The following is a 23069-nucleotide window of genomic DNA, read 5'->3' as shown; positions in this document are numbered from 1 at the left end:
CAGATGCAGACACCCACAGCCAAACATTGGATGGAGCTTGGGGACTCTTACAGAAGAATAGGAGGAAGGATTACAGCCCCTAAGAGGATAGGAACTCCACAGGAAGACCAACAGAGTCAACTAACCTGAATCCTTGGGGCTCTCAGAGACTGAATCACCAACCAAAGAATATACATGGGCTGGACCTAGGCCGCCCAACACATATGTAGGAGATGTACAGCTTTGTCTTCATGTGGGTCCTAAACAACTGGAATGGGGGCTATCTCAAAAGCTGTTGCCTATACGTGGGATATGTTCTAGCTGCACTGCCTTGTCTGGTCCCAGTGGGAGAGGAAGCACCTAGACTAGCAGAGACTTGAAGTGGCAGGGTGTGGGGGATACCGGGGGGGGGGGGAAGCCTCCATACACTCAGAGGTAAAAGGGAGAGAGGATAGATGGAAGCATTGTGGGAGCAGATGACCAGAAGGGGACAGTAAGCGGGATGTAAAGTGACTAAGTTAAAAATAACTATATGAATAGAAAGTATTCTAATCCCTTTGAAATCCTACAGCTTTTCCTAGCAATTTGTTACTAATTTTTATAGTCTTTATAGACTCATTGTATTTTTACTTGAAACTGGGATTATATTACTCAATATTTTACTTTTATCATTTACTGGTAAATTGTACACAATCTTCTTGTTGCATTATTATATTTAGTGTTTATGCATTTCATGACAGTGTTACTATAGTGATTAAATGCCTCATAGAAAAATAGTTTGAACAGAAAATTCTGCTTTCATAAGTATCTTATCAATTTCTAATAATTCTCTTCTATAAATGATATAACAACTATTCTTCTAGTTTGTACTGGCATATTTATTTCTCTAGAATCATGTCTCTAAATTAGGAACAAACATAGATGTCTATGTTTAATTGGATATCGACCAAATCAATACTATTTTATGCTTAGCTTAATATAGATATGTATGTTCATGTATGAAAATATCTATAGGTAGATGCACACACATCGTTCAATCTATAAACATAACTTTCCTTTTTCTAGTAACTGAGGGAGTTCAGTAGCATTAAGCTCACTTGGCACCTAGATATAAGTTTCTTTTTATTTTTATTATTAGTATTATTACTACTATTATTAATTATCTTATTTATTTACATCCCAAATATTGTCCCCCTTTTAGGTCCCCTTTCTCACACTTTCCCCCCTACTCCCTCAGTCTTGCCTCTGAGAGAGTGCCCTACTGGGCCTTCCCCGTCCCTAGGGCACCAAATCTCTACAGGACTAGGCACATATACTTTCACTGCTATATTTGTGTCAGGGCCTCAGATCAGCCTGAGTATGTGCTTTGGTACCTGGCGGCTTAGTATTGGGAGCCCCCAGGGGTCCAGGTTAGTTGACACTCAGGATAGCTGACTGTGACAAATGCAGATACTCACAGCTAAGCATTAGAATGAGGCTGGAGACCCCTATGGAAGAGTTAGGGGAAGGATTGTATACAGAGGGCATTGTTCAAAAGATTTAGCCTAGGTATGGGATAGACAGTTATAGAAGGAGCCTGGAATACTTATCAGTAAGAAAATACTAGTAATAAAAACCAGTCATAATTATGAGAGCGTGTCACAGGGACATAGATGTTAATGGAAAGACCTCCTCCAAGTATTCATAGGTAAAACTGTATAAGCAAAAACATACAGGAAACAGTTTTGGATTATAGCTCTAAGGAAAAAAATATCTGTGACTCTATATTGATATGAACAAATGACTGATTGAAAAGTAAGAGAACAAAAATCTCTTCCATGTAGAAAATTTAAAATAATTCATATACATCAGTCATACTATAGAGATAATTCCTCACTCCTTAAATGAGATTTATATATAATAACTTCTCAATAGTATCTGGAAAGGTATAGAACAATTACCCGTAGAGTAGAGAAATATGGCAAATATAATACAGCCTGGTAGTCAAGCCCAATAGCAATACTGTGACAATGTTCCAGGCTTCAGTACAGGATATTCACCTAGACAATCATTAAATCTTAACCACAACTATGAGTTTGGTATTTTTTTATCAGTAGGTTATTATAATTTTTATTAACATTTATTCTTGTTTAATCTTGTAATAATGCCTACACTGCTGATAGAAAATATTTTATTTTATAATATATAATCAAGAAGTAATCATGTTAATGGTGTTATAAAATATTTTCTACGAAAGATAATTAGAAAAAAAGTACAAAGCAGATACTATTTGACTTGATAATTAAAACATTTCATAAGGCTTAAAAATATACATCTGGAGGCTGGAGAGATGGCAAAAATAAATCCTTAGGTTCCTAGACTTTGGCATAAAGTCAGTTTTCCATTACAAATCAATATTTCTTGGAAAGATGTCCAGTTCCAGACCTGGTACAGGGCTCTGCGATACTATGTAGGAGTAAAATCAAAACAAAATGTCGAAGGCAAACTGGACTCACTCAAAAAAGATACTAGGTAGTCTGGTCTTTAGTATATAAAAACATGAACATTCACAAGAATAATTACAGTTAAACATCCCCATTCCAGAAATAGTCATTACAAAAGAAAATGTGGTGGTTAAAATGAAAATGGTTCCCATAGGCTCATAGAAATTGGCACTATTAGGAGGTATGAGTAGGAGCGGCCTTGCTGAAGAAAGTGTGTCACTGGGAGTGGGCTTTGAGGTTTTAGAAATTCAAGTCAGGCCCAGTGGATCACTTGCTCTTCCTGTTGGCTACCAATCTAGATGTAGAACTCTCAGCTACCTTTCCAGTACCACGTCTGCCTGCATGCTGCCATGAACACTGTCATGATGACAATGGACTAACCTCTGACTGTAAGTCAGACTCAAATGTTTTTCTTATAAGAGTTGCTATGGCCATGGGTCTTTTCACACCAATAGAAACCCTAGCTAACACATAAATAAAGAAAAAGAAAGAAGTCACGGAAGGAAAGGAGAGAAGGATCACTGCAAACCTCAGAGCAAAACAAGGTCAAGGATTTGGTCTAAGTAGCTCAGCATATGTAAGCTTTCATGTCTGTGTTGATTCTAAACCAATGCTTCTACCATGCATGAGACTTCCTGGTAAAAGCAATATTTAACTGAAGTAAAATGTGTGGAAGAGAGGAAGGAAGAAAAGCTATATAGAAGCCCATACCCTATTAGTGGAGAGAAGTGGGAGAGAGAAAAAGAAATAAACAGTGAAATTACTTTATGAGATGAGAACATCCCTACTAGACATCACAGGCTAAGAAGTAAAAGTTCAGTGCTAGGAATAGATAACCTCCTTTGGTAATTGTCCAATGAGGTCCCATAGACTCCTAAACATTACATAGTCTTTCCAATGTTCTCAGATGCCTTCCATACCTTTACAGTAAGATCCAATTGCTGAGGAATCCATGAACTTGAATCACAGGAACATATCAAACTGGTACTAATCTTTTGGCTAGATTTCAGAGTGCTGGAAGTTGCTGTTCATCCTACCAAGGAAAAAAGCAATAGTTAGTCTTACACAGCTGTAAATTCTATAAAGTACACATCATCTTGCCTAGTAAGATATATCTGCTGGTGCAACAGTAGCATAAATATCATGGAAGTAACCAACCACTTTTCAAATTGGATTTAAACTACCACTCCACAAGATTAAACCTATACCTTGCACCACTCTCAGGCCAAAACCCTGAAGCTTGACAAGCCATAGACTCTAAGGAGAGAACCTACTAGTGTACTTCTGTTAAGTGGACATAGTATTAAATCAACGGCTAATGACTTATCATATCCATACATTAATGCAGCCCTTACTGGAGAATCTTCTGTTTTCAATAGATGGTGATTAATAAAAAAGATCTAGAGCTGGCCAAAGAACAGAAAATGAGTAACTGCAGAATAGGATACTTATATTTTCCCATCCCAAGGCTCGTGGACCATTTCTGTAAGAGCCAGAAGTGGCAGTGGGTAAATACAAACAGTAGTCTGAGGACACAACAAGGCACCTCCACATATGAACTTACAGTGGTTATGACACCACACAAAAGCCCTAGGTAAACTCAAGCCAGACCAAATCCCAGAATGGAGAGGGGGATGAACATGAACACACAGAGCTATTAAGAATTGATAACTTCTGGGGGGCATAAGTTTTCAATTGACCAGTGAAAAGCCACACATTCAAAAATCCGAGGGAAAAAACACAAATTGGCCTTGATTGATGGATTTAAAAAAATGAGTACACAAAGTTCGGTGGGTAGGAAATTTGTAGCTGAGATGAATATGACCAAAACACACTATAAAATTCTCAAAAAAAAACAATAAAGATTTTTAATGTGGTAGTGATAAAGCAACTATGGAAATCAAAACTTGACTTTTTATAAGGAAGAATTTTTTCTAGTAATTAGCCCCATTAAACAGAAAAAAGTGTGACACAATGCATATATATGTTATGTATATATGTAATTATTATATATGTAATATATATTATATATAATATATATCTCCATACCCATCCTAGTAACAGATAAAATGATCTATTAGAGAAACAAGTCCTGTCATGGTATTAATATCCAAATGTGTGTGCAGGTGTTGGATCCTTCTTGAACTGGAGTAATGGTCAATTGAGAGCCACCTGACATATGTACTGGTAATTGAACTTGGGTCCACTAGACGAACAGCATTTGTTCATAACCTGTTAATCATCTCTCCAGTCCCCAAATGCTTTTACTTTTTGGTAGAACATGCTTTTAACATTCTACACAGTTAGATTTCTGTCTGTTCCATGCCCATAGTATGCCCTTCTCTCCGGGTATATCTAATAAAGGCCTCATTGACTGTTCTATAAGTTGGTTCTGGCACTGTTGTGGTTACCTTCAGCCATGTCATAAAATGTTTTTCTATCTTGTAACTGTTATCATCAGTCTTCAACAACTATTTTCAGTTTGACCTCCTATTGGGACATGGGTATTCTCATGACATCATGGCACAAAGCTCTGTCATGACCAGATGGTAGATTTTAACCATAGTTTATATACCATGTGAAGACTAAAAACAAAACAGTAGTAATGTAGAAGGGAAAATAAAGCCTGATAGTGGCCACCATGTTGCAGAACTGAATCTCCCTATCCTGATACCTACATAGCCTGGTACGATTTGGGGGCCTTGTCTTCCCCATACCCAAACTCTTCTAAAACCTTAAAACAGGAAATCAAAGTTTATCACTGATTCTCAGCCTAGGGCTTCCTGTGTTAAGGATACATCTCTAGTATATATGGAAGACTTATTGTATAGATGTGTAGATTGTGTTATCATGGGCTACAGATTCAAACATGTATCTGCACCAACAAAATAAACCACAGTGATTCAATATTAGTATGTCCTTTTTTTCTACCAAGGATCAAGTATCCAGGGACCAATTTCTGTAATTAAGAACCAGGATTAAAATTCCAAAGATTCCTTTCATCCTGATTCAGAAGTCTCAGTGAAAGGTATGCTGTCCCTAAGCATGTGACCTATGATGAAAAGATCACCCTTGATATGGAAGGACAGGAGAATAAGGGGAGCAACCAAACATGATACCCTTTGCATTTCCAGAGCAAACACCAAGGGATACTTTACACTCCAACTTTTGCTACCCAATTCAAATTGTCCAATTTGACCGGAGAATTCCATTTTATCCTGTGTTTCATCTTGAAAGCTTAGAAGGCACACTGATGTACTGTGACCTCAAGGTAGGGTAGAGCATAGACAGGCAAAGTATTCTCAGCTCTCATCTGAAAAATATTCTCCTAATTTCCTCCAGCCATCACAGGCTGCCCACTGGGTTGCTGTTTGTGTAAGATAGATAGTTCCCCTCTTTCTCTTTCTCCCCTCTCTTTCCCTCCCTCTTTCTCTCTGTCTCCTATTCTGCCCATCTGCCTACTGTTAACTTCAGCTTTAACTTGATCCAGGATTCAGTCAAGGACAGGCTTGGACCATGTCCCTGTACCTATGTTGACAGCATACTACCTACTTTCATATACTCTACAACAGAGGCAGTAAGGAGAATGAGTGAACTAGAGATGTCTCCACTATCGTAGATTCAGGGTTGTTTCCACCAGGCTCCATTGTTGAACAAAGGGCCTATCCCAGTTAATTGGCAATCATGACTGAGTTCTCTTCATCTTAGGTCTTAGAATGTGCCCTCTGCCCTCTACCCTTTAGGTCATTCCCACAGCCTGGGGTAATATCTTTTAGAGGTCTACATACCTTTGGAAATAGATGGTTTAGCTGAGTTTCTTCAAATTACTCAGTGAGAATGTTCCAGTACACCATGACTCATACGTATGCTTCTAAAGGTTCTACATTAAGATATAGTGGCAAGGATTTACACATCTATTGTATGGCTGTCTTCTTGAGGCACGTTGCCCTGTACTTAGGAGAACCTTCTGGATTCTCAGACAGCAATGTCTGTGACCTAACACGGCCTTTCATCTGACTCATTTTCCTTGATGCTTTCAGTACCATTCTCACTCTGTGCTTACCTTATAGTTAATATTCTCCAGAGACGTTGCTTAATAACTCTCTGGCTTTGTTAAAATTCCTCTGGCTCCCTCAAGCCTTTTCTAGATTGCTTTTCCTCTGCCTCTAGACCCCTGAGGAGAAACTGACCATTTTCCAGCAATGCTTCTTATCAAAGGATTCATTATGCAGTTTAGACCTCATGTCTAGAAAAATCTGTTTCGTTCATTAACACTATTTCATTTTAAGGGATAATCCCATGTCTTTACACTCTAAATGAGAATAGTGCTGAGATTAGAACAGAGGTGCTCAACAAACTACTGAGTGACTTCATTATAAAAGTTAGCATTATTTCATAGCCTAAATGAGCTCAGCCAAGACTTCACGCTGGACAGTCCTTCTGGTTGAGCACACTATTGTATCTAAAAGTGCACTGGGATATAACTGTGAATCATTAGTTTATGCTGCCTTGATTACTTAACGGCTCATATATGATAGATGGCTTGGATACAAAATCCTAGCACAAGCAGCAACAAGCTTTTTCTGAGAACATACTTCAACAAGGAAAGGTAGCCAGTTAGACCCTGGCAGCTACAGACGATAACTCTGCTCTGCATCATAGATTCCAAATTCCTATCTTGCTCCTAAGTGATGAGGAATTTCAAGTCTCCAAGGAAAGCATGTAACATGAGAAAACTCAGTCAGGAAACTGCAGGGCCCTAGGGCCAGAGGTTAGAAAACACTTATGCAGCTGAGGCAGTTTTCAAGAAGTTTTGACTGTATAAATTCCTCTTTGTCAGAGTTACCACATATTAGTCCAAGACAGTTATTATATTTTCTTCCTATAAGCATTCATGGTGTTCTGCATCTGGTACATTTGTCAAATTGTAGATTTATTCCTATTTCTATACATCTGTTAAAAGAATGTGTGTTCCATCTCATCAGGGAGTTACTTGAAGTCACAGGTTGCTAATTCCAAATGAATAGAAACAGTGATTAATCTGGGAGATATCACTATTCATGTAACAGATGTCCATTTTGATGAGTTACACATTTGTTCCATGTTTACACTAGAATATAAAAAGAAGATTCAAGTATTTTGTAAAAGAAAAGGAAAAGAAAAATGGGGGTGGAAAGGTAGGGAGTTACAAAATACTTGAAAATGTTTATTCAGGTGCCAAGTTAGATGCGACAGAGACTAGCAGTATGTCTGGAAGGTGGCAGATAAAGAGTTGAGAGAAGGTTGAGATCTAGGGGAGAGAGGGAGAAAGAGGAATCTGTATTCCTGGCTTCATTTCAGGGTGTGGATATTAGCTCAGTCCATCTCACTTGGCTGACAGAAGCACTAATGCCAAAACTGGCAATTTCATCAGCATCAGTTACACAGAAGATGGGATTTCAGAGGAAGGCACGAGAATACGGAGAACGATGCATGTGATTCTATTCAAATAATTAAAAACAAAGTTGGCAGTCTATCTTCCTGTCAAGAATAATAAATATCAGACTATGGACTTGGAAGGAGAAGTGCAAGTGGCCTCCTGCTGCTCCATATTAACTTTGGTCCAATACAAACTTCACACACACAATCTCCATTTTAAATGATCTGCATATATGTTTCTCTAGTTAACTCTGTGAGCAGAACAATAAGTTAAGAGGCTACCAGCCTAAGGTAAATGGTATAAGAGGACACATGTCTGGGTACCACTAAAGTTATTCACTTGGATAGTAAAAATAAAGTGTTTGTACACCCAAGTTTCTTCTTCATAGCTGACGAAAGGTTTCTAATATTGTTCTATTTCTCATTATTTGCATCTTGTTCTCATAAGCTCAGGAACTAAAGTGCACCCTTAAAAAAATAGATGATAGACAGACCAGATGCAAGTATATAAAGACCCAAAATTTAATTAATGAAGATGGGCTGAAATTAATGAATGAGATGTTCACAGAGATTGATATTATTAACGAATATGTTTTTTATCCTGTGTATATTCTGTACTCATTGACAGCTTTTATCATCAATGTGACCAAATGCATTAAAGAAGTAAATGTCTATTTCAGCTCATGGTTCCGGTGGACTCAGCAAATGATTAATTTCCCTTTGTACATGGACAGAATATCCTGGTATACAGGATGTGCAGAGAGGGTAAAGACTGAGAATATAGTATAACTTTGAAGGCATATACTCCTATTTACTACATTTTTCTTGCTAGGATTCAACCCTCAAAATTTTCACCAATTTCCAAGCAAATGACACAGGTAGATAGCCAAGCATACAACATATAAGCCTGCGTGGCATATTTATATTCACACCACAACATTCTGTCTTAGGTCTTAAAAGGCCATGGCTATCTCTGTGCATTTAGTCTATTTCCATGAAGCCCCAAAGTCTTAGCAGTTCTCACACGGTTTAAAAGCTGAAGCCCAGTCTCTTCTGAGTCTCACAGCAAGCTTGTAGCTATAAGGCTCTGTTAATAAACAAAGGAAAAGAAGGAGGCAAAGAAAACAAAAAACAAACAAACAAAAAACAAAACAAACCAACCAACCAAACGAACGAACAAAAAAACCCAGGTTGGTCTAATAGAATAATTTCAAGTTGCATACATATTGAAATATCAGATGGTAGAAGGTTAAGAAACAGGGTTACTCATAATTGGAGAGACAGATGCTGACTATCTGTGTGGCACAACAATGGGGATTGATGATCAAAAGCAGTACAGAAAACTACTCCAATTGCCACGAATCTCTGACAAACCTTTCATCAAGTGTTTTAGCAGGCACAAACAGAGGAGGTTTCTCAAGACCTCCCTAAAAGGCCTCCTCCACATGTAGCTAAATCTGAGTAAACATAAGATTTCATTTCTCACTTGAAAAGAATAGTTTGTATTATCCTTATTGAAAAACTCAAGGCCATAAAGGGAAGGGGATTGAAGGCATACTGTGTCCCAATCCTCCTCTCTAATACATAAGGGCTCTCAGAAGTAGACAGTAGTGACTGACTGACTGACAATGCATAACATAGTAGCAGTTCACCCTTGTCCAGACTACATCCATACGTAGTGAGTTATTTTAAAGTTGCTTATAAAGTGAATAGTATCACACTGCTGTCCTATGTGATGTAACTATTTCTCACACATCCCGAATTCATTCTTCCCGCACTGCAAACAGGATCACAAAATCGATTAGTTTTCCTATAACTCGTTCGTGCGTGTTTCTTTGTTTTTACTTCACCACAACAACTCACCGCTATACTTCAACTTAACTGTTCAATATTGCGTTAGCTGACCCCTTATAATGCATACTGGGCAAAGGAAGGAGAACAAATCTTATGAATGTAAATATGTATGTCCTTACCCAAACAAGCAAGAAAATATAAATACCTCAACCCACACTTTGACAATGGATTGGGTGGCAATGCTTAGTGCTTATAACTGCCTTGTCCAGTATGCATAGAGATTACAAACATACCCAATACCCAAGCAGGGCCATCATCCATTTACAATATCAAACTCATATCTACTACCACCATTACTAGGTCACCCCTTGTGTACAGTGTTTCAGTTCAGAATTCTCCGATATTGTGAATCTGTAACAGAGACCCAAGCTACTCCAAGCCACTCATTACTCGGTGTCCTCTTTGACTCAGGATGCAAGCAGATTAGATATAAGGGTGGCAAAGAGGTGAACACAACCCATCCATGTTATGCTATCTTATCTATGTTTTCTTTCTATTTCCTACCTACCCGTACTTTAATCTTTACAACTAAGTCTCAGGCATTCTGGTGGGCATAAAATTTAACTTTACCTTCAACTGATATCTCTATCTGTCTCTGTTTCCCTGCCCCCTTCCATCTTTCCCTCCCTTACACGCACTCCAATAGAGTTTAACAGGAATAATCTACATTCGAATTATACCTAAAGGGCATGCCTTAACTTTCTTTGATCTAAGTCGGGTAGGTTAGTTGATTACAGATTAGGGTTGGTGGGTTTAGAGTCTTCATGAACACATTTTGTTTTGGACTAAGGAAAAGCCTATTTTCAGGAACATCAGTCTAACCCCTCCCAGCCAGTTAGTTCACAAGGTGTGGTGCTTGTCAATGGCAAGAATAATATGTATGATCGTTCCATTTCTCCTTTAATGACAGTCTTTACCTTGTAAAGGAACATTAAATTCTTTTTTATTAACAAGACAAATATGCTGAAGATGTTAATGTAATTTATATAAGCCTTATTAAAACATTCTAGAAAGTGGTAACTACCTTGTAGAAAGGTTTTCATCTTGTATGCAGGTGCACATCACACACACACACACACACACACACACACACACACACACTTAACCTTAATACAATGACAATCTCTAGATACTGTTGGCAAGATCTTTGGAATGTCAAGTAAAGCATTTAGGGGTCAGTGTTCCTCAGGCTCCTTTACTGATAACAAACATCAGTGACTGTGTGTGTGTGTGTGTGTGTGTGTGTGTGTGTGTGTGTGTGTGTGTAAATTTTAGAAGCCTTCTTGAGAATCTTTGACTGACTGGGAAGGAAGCAATTAGGAGCTTCTATAGAAGAATTTTAGGGAAACAGACATATGTCTGGGCCCCCAATCCAGACACATCAACTTTCTACGACAGGGTTAAAGAGACTGTAGGTCTAAAATGTTCTTTTGGGTATTAAAAAAATTTAAACTAACCAATTTAGAGTTTGCAGTTACAGAAGCAAACAAGATTTCAGGATTAGTTGCTACGATTCATAAGCAAAAAGTAATACAAATACAAAGGCAGTTTAAGTTGTACTTCTCAATAGGTGAGCTCACAATTAAATAATGATAGAGAAACATTGAAGTCAGACATAGGATAATTAATTCTACCTTTTGTAAAATTCCCTCCTATCTTTTTCAAGCTGGCAATAATCCTATTAGATTATCTAAATCATCAACTAGAGCGTCAAACACTTCCCTTAACCAATTAGCCAGTTACTTACTTCCCCTGGAGATGTCATTTTCAATTTTCTAAAGATAAACATGGCATTTTTTTCTTGATACTTTATTTTGACTTTTCAAATTTCAGAAATTTTACAAGAATGGCAAAATAAAATTCCATATGCCCACAATCACCCCTTGCGAATATTTTGTTTCTCCCCAACCCTGCCTTCTCTTTTGCTTTCTTACATAGTTTGGAGTAAGCTGAGGCTGACACCAAAGTCCTAAATAGTATAGCAGGTATCTCTTAGGAATGTCACCTCATTACCATTTTCACACCAAGAAATTTGAGACTGACAAAGCAACAATATTTTATACTATACTAAATATTTAAATGCCACAGTATTTAAATACAAGCCTGCATTCATCCAAATTTTGTCCTTTATATCTGCTTTAAAAAATCACCCAGGATTCAGTAAAGTGTTACTAATCATGTTTTGACATTAAGTGATGGAATCTTAGAGGCCATTTTTGTATTCTAATTACCACAAAGAACATAATTGCTCCCTTGTAATTCTCTGCCATGAAATCTAGTTTTCCTAAGATGAATGTAGTCATTCCAGCTTCCTTTTGATTAATTTTATTTTTAATCCATTCACTGTGACACTCCTTATAACCTTTAGATTTCAAGCAAGTCAATTGCAGGCAGCATATATAGATGAAATTTGTATTTATATCCACTCTATTAATCTCTGATGTTTTCCTGAGTATCCATCAATGGATAAGTGGGTAAAAATATAATATTCGGTCTTTGCTTTGAGGAATATAGACTGCTTTTGCAGAGGTCTCCAGTTTTTCTTCCATTAACCCTGCTAGTGGTTCCCAACTCTGTGAGGAGCAAAAGACTTCCTAAGTGTGTGAAGTCCTGAGTGAATATGTTTATTGTTAACATGAGCCAGCAGTGTCCAGTACCCTAGCATCAGATCCATGGGAAAATGTCAAAGCCTTCCTACCCCTCAATGGTAAAGCTTGGAGTGATGGCAAAACCTTCCTCTGATCTGAGTTAGAATGTTGACTGTGTGTGCAAAATAAAATAAAAACTATTAAAAATGTTCACTGTAGCTTCCTCTCCCTGAATATTAATGGCCTGAAGACTGCTAATCTACAGAGATTTGCTAAACTTGCCATCTTGGTCTTGTTTATCTATATTATATTAAACCTGCCTTTGTTAAGCTGTATATAATACCTCTTTTTCTTGTTTATCTGTCTGCAATAACTCCAACTTTCTGCTCACCTGTATATAATGAACACACAGAGCTTACAAGTGCTGCTCTTTCTTCATGATAGAGCCCAGTCTACCCAAACCCAGGTTTTCTCTGTGTCTCTTTGTCTGGTATTTCTTCATGCCCTCATAGCCCCAAATCAGACCCATCCCTGGAGCTATACTGTATGTAATAAAACTCCTTATAACTTTGGCTACAGGGGACCTGATACTACTTTCCTCTCACCTTTCCGGGCAACTTTACTCAGATGTGTATATCCACACACAGGCACACATACAAATACATAATTAAAAATAAAATGAAGCCTCTGGTTTCCACGTGCGCCCAAGAACTGAACCTGTGCCACAGCGCTCCATACCCAAATACCTACAGAAGAGAGCTAGTCACCCAGGAGTGCCAACACACCTGTGAGCACAGGTAAGACCACCACTTCTGCTCAAATTCCTGGCCCAAGTAGGACCCACCCAGAGCCATCAGGACACAGGAACCAAGGAACAGCTAGGGACAGGATCCTTCCTATTTCCATCTGCATCCCAGAGCTGACCCAGTACCACCGTTCTCCATATCTAAATTCCTTCCAGAGAAAACTGGTCTCCCAGTAGTACTGACACACAGGATTGCAGGAGGGACAAGCCACAGTCAGAGACAGTAAGACCAGCAAACACCAGAGATAACCAGATGGCAAGACACAAGGGCAAGAACATAAGAACAGAAACCAAGGCTGCATGGCATCATCAAAACCCAGTTCTCCCACCACAGTGAGTCCTGGATACCCCAACACACCAGAAAAGCAAGATTCTGATTTAAAATCACATCTCATGATGATAGAAGACTTTAAAAAGGTCATAAATAACTCCATTAAAGAAATACAGAACACAGGTAAATAGTTAGAAAACCTTAAAGAGGAAACACAAAAATCCCTTAAAGAATTACAGGAAAACACAACCAAACAGGTGAAGGAAATGAACAAAACCATAACAGGATCAAAAACTGGAAATAGAAACAATAAAGAAATCACAAAGGGAGACAACCCAAGAGATAGAAAACCTAGGAAAGAGATCAGGAGTCACAGATAATATAAGAGATAGAAGAGAGAATCTCAGGTGCAGAAGATACCATAGAAAACATTGACACAACAGTCAAAGAAAATGCAAAATGTACAAAGCTCCTAACCCCAAGCATTCAGGGAATCCAGGACACAATGAGAAGGCCAAAACTAAGGATAATAGGTATAGATGAGAATCAAGATTTACAACCTAAAGGGCCAGGAAATATCTTCAACAAAATTATAGAAGAAAACTTCCCTAACCTAAAGAAAAAGATGCCCAGGCATATACAAGAAGCCGACAGAACCCCAAATAAATTGGAACAGAAAAGAAAGTCCTCTTGTCACATAATAGTCAAAACACCAAAATGCAAAAAAAAAAAAAAAAAAAAAAAACGAACATTAAAAGCAGTAAGAGAAAAAGGTCAAGTAACATATAAAGGTCAGAGACTATTAAAGCTAGAAGATCTTGGGCAGATGTCACACAGACTGTAAGAGAACACAAAGGCCAGCAAAACTCTCAATTACCATAGGTGGAGAAACCAAGATATTTCATGACTAAACCAAATCTACATAATATCTTTCTACAAATCCAGCCCAACAAAGGATAGTGGATGGAAAACTCTAACACAAGGAGGGAAACTACACCCTAGAAGAAGCAAGAAAGTAATCTTTCAACAAATCTAAAATAAGATAGCCACACAAACATAATTCTACCTCTAACAACAAAAATATCAGGAAGCAGTCTCCCAGCCAAAAAAAGCCCAGGACCAGACGGGTTTAGTGCAGAGTTCTATCAGACCTTCAAAGAAGATCTAATTCCAGTTCTGCACAAACTTTTTCACAAGATAGAAGTAGAAAGTACTCTACCCAACTCATTTTATGAAGCCACTATTACTCTGATACCTAAACCACAGAAAGATCCAACAAAGATAGAGAACTTCAGACCAATTTCTCTTATGAATATCGATGCAAAAATCCTCAATAAAATTCTCGCTAACCGAATCCAAGAACACATTAAAGCAATCATCCATCCTGACCAAGTAGGTTTTATTCCAGGAATGCAGGGATGGTTTAATATACGAAAATCCATCAATGTAATCCACTATATAAACAAACTCAAAGACAAAAACCACATGATCATCTCGTTGGATGCAGAAAAAGCATTTGACAAGATCCAACACCCATTCATGATAAAAGTTCTGGAAAGATCAGGAATTCAAGGCCCATACCTAAACACGATAAAAGCAATCTACAGCAAACCAGTAGCCAACATCAAAGTAAATGGAGAGAAGCTGGAAGCAATCCCACTAAAATCAGGGACTAGACAAGGCGGCCCACTTTCTCCCTACCTTTTCAACATAGTACTTGAAGTATTAGCCAGAGCAATTCGACAACAAAAGGAGATCAAGGGGATACAAATTGGAAAGGAGGAAGTCAAAATATCACTTTTTGCAGATGATATGATAGTATATATAAGTGACCCTAAAAATTCCACCAGAGAACTCCTAAACCTGATAAACAGCTTCGGTGAAGTAGCTGGATATAAAATTAACTCAAACAAGTCAATGGCCTTTCTCTACACAAAGAATAAACAGGTTGAGAAAGAAATTAGGGAAACAACACCCTTCTCAACAGTCACAAATAGTATAAAATATCTTGGCGTAACGCTAACTAACGAAGTGAAAGATCTGTATGATAAAAACTTCAAGTCTCTGAAGAAAGAAATTAAAGAAGATCTCAGAAGATGGAAAGATCTCCCTTGCTCATGGATTGGCAGGATCAATATTGTAAAAATGGCTATCTTGCCAAAAGCAATCTACAGATTCAATGCAATCCCCATCAAAATTCCAACTCAATTCTTCAACGAATTAGAAGGAGCAATTTGCAAATTCATCTGGAATAACAAAAAACCTAGGATAGCAAAAACTCTTCTCAAGGATAAAAGAACCTCTGGTGGAATCACCATGCCTGACCTAAAGCTTTACTACAGAGCAATTGTGGTAAAAACTGCATGGTACTGGTATAGAGACAGACAAGTAGACCAATGGAATAGAATTGAAGACCCAGAAATGAACCCACACACCTATGGTCACTTGATCTTCGACAAGGGAGCTAAAACCATCCAGTGGAAGAAAGACAGCATTTTCAACAAATGGTGCTGGCACAACTGGTGGTTATCATGTAGAAGAATGTGAATCGATCCATACTTATCTCCTTGTACTAAGGTCAAATCTAAATGGATCAAAGAACTTCACATAAAACCAGAGACACTGAAACTTATAGAGGAGAAAGTGGGGAAAAGCCTTGAAGATATGGGCACAGGGGAAAAATTCCTGAACAGAACAGCAATGGCTTGTGCTGTAAGATCGAGAATTGACAAATGGGACCTAATGAAACTCCAAAGTTTCTGCAAGGCAAAAGACACCTTCAATAAGACAAAGAGACCACCAACAGATCGGGAAAGGATCTTTACCTATCCTAAATCAGATAGGGGACTAATATCCAACATATATAAAGAACTCAAGAAGGTGGACTTCAGAAAATCAAACAACCCCATTAAAAAATGGGGCTCAGAACTGAACAAAGAATTCTCACCTGAGGAATACCGAATGGCAGAGAAGCACCTGAAAAAATGTTCAACATCCTTAATCATCAGGGAAATTCAAATCAAAACAACCCTGAGATTCTACCTCACACCAGTCAGAATGGCTAAGATCAAAAATTCAGGTGACAGCAGATGCTGGCGAGGATGTGGAGAAAGAGGAACACTCCTCCATTGTTGGTGGGATTGCAGGCTTGTACAACCACTCTGGAAATCAGTCTGGCGGTTCCTCAGAAAATTGGACATAGTACTACCGGAGGATCCAGCAATACCTTTCCTGGGCATATATCCAGAAGTTGTCCCAACTGGTAAGAAGGACACATGCTCCACTATGTTCATAGCAGCCTTATTTATAATAGCCAGAAGCTGGAAAGAACCCAGATGCCCCTCAACAGAGGAATGGATACAGAAAATGTGGTACATCTACACAATGGAGTACTACTCAGCTATTAAAAAGAATGAATTTATGAAATTCCTAGCCAAATGGATGGACCTGGAGGGCATCATCCTGAGTGAGGTAACACATTTACAAAGGAACTCACACAATATGTACTCACTGATAAGTGGATATTAGCCCAAAACCTAGGATACCCAAGATATAAGATACAATTTCCTAAACACATGAAACTCAAGAAAAATGAAGACTGAAGTGTGGACACTATGCCCCTCCTTAGAAGTGGGAACAAAACACCCTTGGAAGGAGTTACAGAGACAAAGTTTGGAGCTGAGATGAAAGGATGGACCATGTAGAGACTGCCTTATCCAGGGATCCACCCCATAATCAGCATCCAAACGCTGACACCATTGCATACACTAGCAAGATTTTATCAAAAGGACCCAGATGTAGCTGTCTCTTGTGAGACTATGCCGGGGCCTAGCAAACACAGAAGTGGATGCCCACAGTCAGCTAATGGATGGATCACAGGGCTCCCAATGGAGGAGCTAGAGAAAGTACCCAAGGAGCTAAAGGGATCTGCAACCCTATAGGTGGATCAACATTATGAACTAACCAGTACCCTGGAGCTCTTGACTCTAGCTGCATATGTATCAAAAGATGGCCTAGTCGGCCATCACTGGAAAGAGAGGCCCATTGGACACACAAACTTTATATGCCCCAGAACAGGGGAACGCCAGGGCCAAAAAGGGGGAGTGGGCGGGTAGGGGAGTAGGAGTGGGTGGGTATGGGGGACTTTTGGTATAGCATTGGAAATGTAAATGAGCTAAATACCTAATAAAAAATGGAAAGAAAAAAAAATAACAGGAAGCAACAATCACTCTTCCTTACTATCTCTTAACATCAATGGACTCAATTCCCCAATAAAGAGACACAGATGAACAGATGGATATGGAAACAGGACCCAGCATTTTGCTGCAAACAGGAAACGCACCTCAGTGTCAAAGACCGACACTATCTCAGAGTAAAGGGCTGGGAAACAATTTTCCAAGCAAATGGTCCCAATATACAAGCTGGAGTAGCCATTCTAATATTGGATAAAATCTACTTTCAACCAAAAGTTATTAAAAAAGTTAAGGAAGGACAGGTCATTCTCATCAAAGGAAAAATCTACTGAGAAGAATTCTCAATTCTGAACATCTATGCTCCAAATTAATAGGCATCCACATTCATAAAAGAAACTTTACTAAAGCTCAAAGCACACATTGATTGCACCTCACACAATAATAGTGGGAGACTTCAACATACCACTCTCATCAATGGACAGATCCTGGAAACAGAAATTAAATAGAGACACAGTGAAACATATATCTATCGAACATTTCCTCTTTTGAAAGAATATACTTTCTTATCAACACCTTCTCCAAAACTGACCATATAATTGGTCACAAAACAGGCCTCAACAGATGCAAGCAGATTGAAATAATCCGATGTATCCCATAAGATTACCATGGCCTAAGGCTGGTCTTCAATAGCAACAAAAACAACAGAAAGCCCACATTCACATGGAAGCTGAACAATGCCCTACTCAATAACTTAGTCAAGGAAGAAATAAAAAAGAAATTAAAGACTTTTTTGAATTCAGTGAAAATGATGGCACAACATACGCAAACTTATGGAACACAATGAAACCAGTTCTAAGAGGAAAACTCAGCTCTGAGTGCCTCAAAAAAAAAAAAAAAAAAAAAACCAAATAACCAACCAAACAAAAAACAAAAACAAAACTGGAGAGAGCATATACTAGCAGCTTAACAGCACACCTGAAAGCTCTAAAACAAAAAGAAGCAAATACGCCTAAGAGGAGTAGATGGCAGGAAATAATCAAACTCAAAGCTGAAGTCAACCCAGCAGTAACAAGAACTATACAAAGAATCAATCAAACCAGGAGCTGGTTCTTTGAGAAAAATCAACAAGATAGATAAACCCTTAGCCAGACTAACTAGAGGGCAGAGACAGTATCCAAATTAACAAAATCAGAAATGGAAAGGGATATATAACAACAGAAACTGAAGAAATTCAAAGCCATCAGATCCTACTACAAAAGCCTATACTCAACAAAACTGAAAATCTGGATCAAATGGACAATTTTCTAGATAGATAATGTTAAATCAGGACCAGATAAACCATCTAAACAGTCCCATAACCCCTAAAGAAATAGAAGCAGAAAATGTACTGTTTTTCCTAGCTTGATTTAGTTTCTTCCTACTTTGCTGAAGTTTCTGCGAGATCTAAGTTTTCTAGTGATGTCCTTAGCAGCTTTTAAGTATAGGATAAGATTAAATATAAAAAGATAATTTAATTATTCTCTCCTTTGTATCTCCTTTTCTTTACTAAAAACTCTGGTTAATTCTTCAAATCCTATAGTTTCAGAGTTTTTTTTTTTTTTTTAAAAAGGCAGGTAGGATTCACTCTGTAGCCCAGGCTGGCCTTGAAATTGAACTTATTCCTCATCTCAGCTTTCCAAGTACTGGATCTATATGTGTTTGCTACTCTTCATGAATTTCCACAACTACTGGGAGAACTTTTATAACTTCCCATTCTCCCATACCCCATGCCTCTCCTACATCAAATCTACTTTCTTTTCTGTCTTTACAAGTTTATCTCCCCTAAATAGTGCATAGGATTGAAATCCCATCAAATCTGTCTTTATGCTCCAAGATTATGTAAATTAGCATATTTTCTTGATTCATCCTCTTTCAACATGTATCATATCCACATTCCTGTTTGCTGGGTATTGTAAACCAAAACTATATTTTGTGTGCAATCTGTCCATGAATATTGAGTAACTTTTTTCTATTGATACTTCAAGAATTGTGTAATGAACCAGGGTGTTCAAGTATCTGTTTAATTCCCTTGTTTCAAAACTTATTGGTATATAGCTAGGCTTTTACTTATTTAACTTAATAAAATCATATCAAGATAAAAATAAAAATAAAAAATGAAATTTTTATAATAAAGGTTTTGCTTTTTGTTGGACCATGTAGTCTGTTTATCTTAGATATAATTATTAGTGTGATTTGGTTATGTCCCTTCTAGTCTTTCTTTCACCAGCATTTTGGTTATTTGTTATAATTTTATTTTATTGCCTTAATTGGTACATTAACTAAAACATGTTGCTTTAAGATTTGTATGTTACATTTGTGACCAGTCTAATCTAAAAGATATTAATTTCTTGTATAGCATAAAAACTTCCAGTAGTACATTTCCATTTTCCCTTGAATTCTTGATGATCAAACAATGTGATGCATTTATTTATTTCTGTAATACACATTTGACATTGTAACTACTTTTGTTTAAATACTCAATGATCTTTAAAAATACTTAAATAGTAAGAAAAACATGTATTTATTCATACAGAGATCATTTCCAATTGCATTTTCCTTTGTGAATTTGTAATTCCAATTGGCATAAGCTTCCTTCTTTAACTTTTATTATGGTCTGAGAACACTAGAGATAAGTTGTTTCAGATTTTGTAAGTTTAAAAAGTATTTTTAAAATCCTCATTGGGTATAGAATTTAAAGTAGATAAGTTCTTTGTTTCCTTAATACTTTACATATTAAAATTCATTATTTTATTGTTCACATTGTTTGAAGTAAGAAAGCTATCACCAGTATTTTCATTCATATCTATTTTTTCTGGAAGCATCAATAAGTTTCTCCATAACAGGTATACAGACAGTAAATTTTAGTGACATTTTCTACATGTTTCTTAAACTCTGAATTTACTAACTACTTAGGCATATATGATTATTGATTCATCAAAATTAGAAATATTTTGGTCATTTTTATTGAAACATTTTCCCGTAATGTCCCCATTTGGGAACACAAACAGGTTTGGCTACATGTATTAACCCAGATCATTGACATTCTATTCACTGAAAGTAGTTTTTCCTCTACTTTTCATTTTATATAAATTCTATCATATGTCTTCACATTCACTAATATTTATTCTGCAGTATCTACTCTGCCATTTCTCAGCAGTCTATTTTTCACACAAATATTGTAGGTTTATTGTAAAGATGTTTTAATGAAGTCTTTCTGTATGTTCCATTTTTATGTACTGTTTATGTACTGTTCAATTTTCTTGTCTTGTGCTTAAGATATACTAGGTAGGAGCAGAGCTGTATTTAGTTTAGGAATAGCTATGCACCACTCCTGAAGCAAGACCGTCCTGAAGAGTCTATGCAATACTCTGAGGAATGAAGTTTCCCCGAGTTCTGTGATTTCCACCCTTGCTTACGTAAGTGACACATCTACTTTCTGTACATTTTCAGATGCTTCTTCCTTTGGACCTGGCAACTTCCTCTGCTGCACACACGGAATAGTACTGAGGAGTCTACAGATCTCCAGGGCTCTTTCCCTGGAAAATGCTCTTCTTTTTCAGGAATGTCAGCACCACTTCCTCAATCCAATCAGTTCATTGTACAAAACTGCACTGTACCTTGCTTCTCCTTCCTGAATGGTGGCCTGGAAATTCTCTCAAAGCAGTAAGCTTGAAAAAAATCCTCAGGCTTCCACAAGTCACTTCCCATCTCTTAAGAATCACTGTCTTAAATTGTCTGATATCAGTTTCTTGTAAACCACTGCCTGATATATTTTATGCAAGAATTTTTTTATTATTTCTGACAAGAGTATAAATCTTGTCCAGGCTATTCTACATTAGTCTGGACTACATTAGTCTGAAGTACAAGTCTACCATTTCTTATCTTGTTTTATTTTAAACAATAAACACAGAAAATCTTTTGAGGACCTTTACTGCACAATCATATTTTAACATTCATAATACTGACCCGTATTCTTTAAGAAAAACCTATAAATACATTTTAAAATGTCTATTAGTCAGATTTTTTAAAATTGTTGAGTGGTTCTTACGTTAATTGGTCACAATGGTGAAGTTTTGCTCTAATACTTCATATAAGCCCATGTTGAATGAGAAATAATATCTTGATAAAACAAGTCAATTACAAATAAATCATGCATTTGTACTACAAAATTATACATGTATACAATTATAAAAAAGAAGGATACAGTGAATTAATTTAACATATAAGATCCCCAAAATGAATAGTCTAGCTGCCACACAACTTTTGGTGTCTATTTCAAAAGAGGCTGAATTCACTACAAATAGCATCATTAAATTTAAGAGGTGGGAGCTAAAAAAAATTCAAATATTTCTGGATCTTTCTCAGCTTTCTTCCCTCAAGCCTCTTCAAGTCACTGCTGCCAAAGTCAATCTTTCTCTTTCATTTTTAGCCCAAGACATATCTTGCCTAGAGTCTATCTTTGGCCTAACTTTCTACACTTTGAGTCTTTTTATGGTCTGGTTTGACTGCATGGAATGAACCAGCTCTCTAGTATAAGCATGTTTATAAAAATAAATAAAACAATGAAATTCATGATCAGAAAAAAATTACTATTACTGATACCATCATACAATAATAATTGTATAGTGAAAACTTTTGTCTATCTCAAATGCTGATCTGATTTCATTTAAGCAGTGTGTAGTACAAACAAACACACAAATAAAATGTCATGGGGAAGCTAGATATGAATTTTTAACTAGTAGAAGAGAGTCATTGAAAGTAAGCATCAGAAATACCTGTGTTCTACTTTTTCTCTGTAATTCTATGATAGCATTATTATGCCATTTGCCATTTGAAAGCATCAATTTCCTCATTAGTAAAATGTAGATAATTAAAACTTTTTAAAGAACACTTATCATTGTTTGGGATAAAGTAGAACTGTGTGTTAGTAGATGACCTATCTAAAAATTACTTCATTATCTAGAATATATACTAATGATTTGACTTTCTGTTTTATGTGTAATTAGAATTCAGATGATCTGGGTCAATATAAATTCAGAATTGTACTCAGTAGAAAGCCAATTCTGAAAGGCTGTCATTTTATTGCTCTGAAAAATATTAATAAATTTTGACTGCTTCTTCAAAAGCTTTTTGCCAAAACCTTTATTCATCAAAATGCCTAAAATACCAAACTCCTCAAAATGCTCCTGGAATGAGCATATAAGGTTTATAGTTCTCAACCTTAATGACCTGGATAAATGTCTGACATGTGTTCGTGTTCAATTTGTATTTGTAGAATATTTATATTTTTAACTCCTTCCCCAATATCTATGAGGTTTTATATCTATAAATTTGACCAACTATGAGTTAAAAAAAATGCATGTGTTCTGAAAACACATGGATGTTTTGTCATTATAGCACGTTTTAGCTATTATTAGGTATATACATTGCTGAAAATAT

At 37.0% G+C, this 23069-nt stretch overlaps 1 protein-coding gene across 7 annotated transcripts in view; it reads right to left on the bottom strand.

Moving 5' to 3' along the window:
* Positions 1 to 23069, bottom strand: part of Gm15246 (predicted gene 15246) — a 49763-nt gene that overhangs the window by 5660 nt on the left and 21034 nt on the right. For all 7 annotated transcript variants that reach the window (XM_011247887.3, NM_001361166.1, XM_030251177.1 and 4 more), the window contains one exon: positions 3383 to 3495. In XM_011247887.3, coding sequence (XP_011246189.1) covers positions 3383 to 3416 — 34 coding nt within the window. In that variant the 5' untranslated portion in view covers positions 3417 to 3495. The remainder of the gene's footprint in view (positions 1 to 3382; positions 3496 to 23069) is intronic.

The sequence above is a fragment of the Mus musculus genome, chromosome X, assembly GCF_000001635.26.
Source record: "Mus musculus strain C57BL/6J chromosome X, GRCm38.p6 C57BL/6J".
Taxonomy (NCBI): Eukaryota; Metazoa; Chordata; class Mammalia; order Rodentia; family Muridae; genus Mus; species Mus musculus.
Note: the sequence above shows the minus strand (reverse complement) of the source record. Positions and strands in the feature narration are given on the sequence as shown.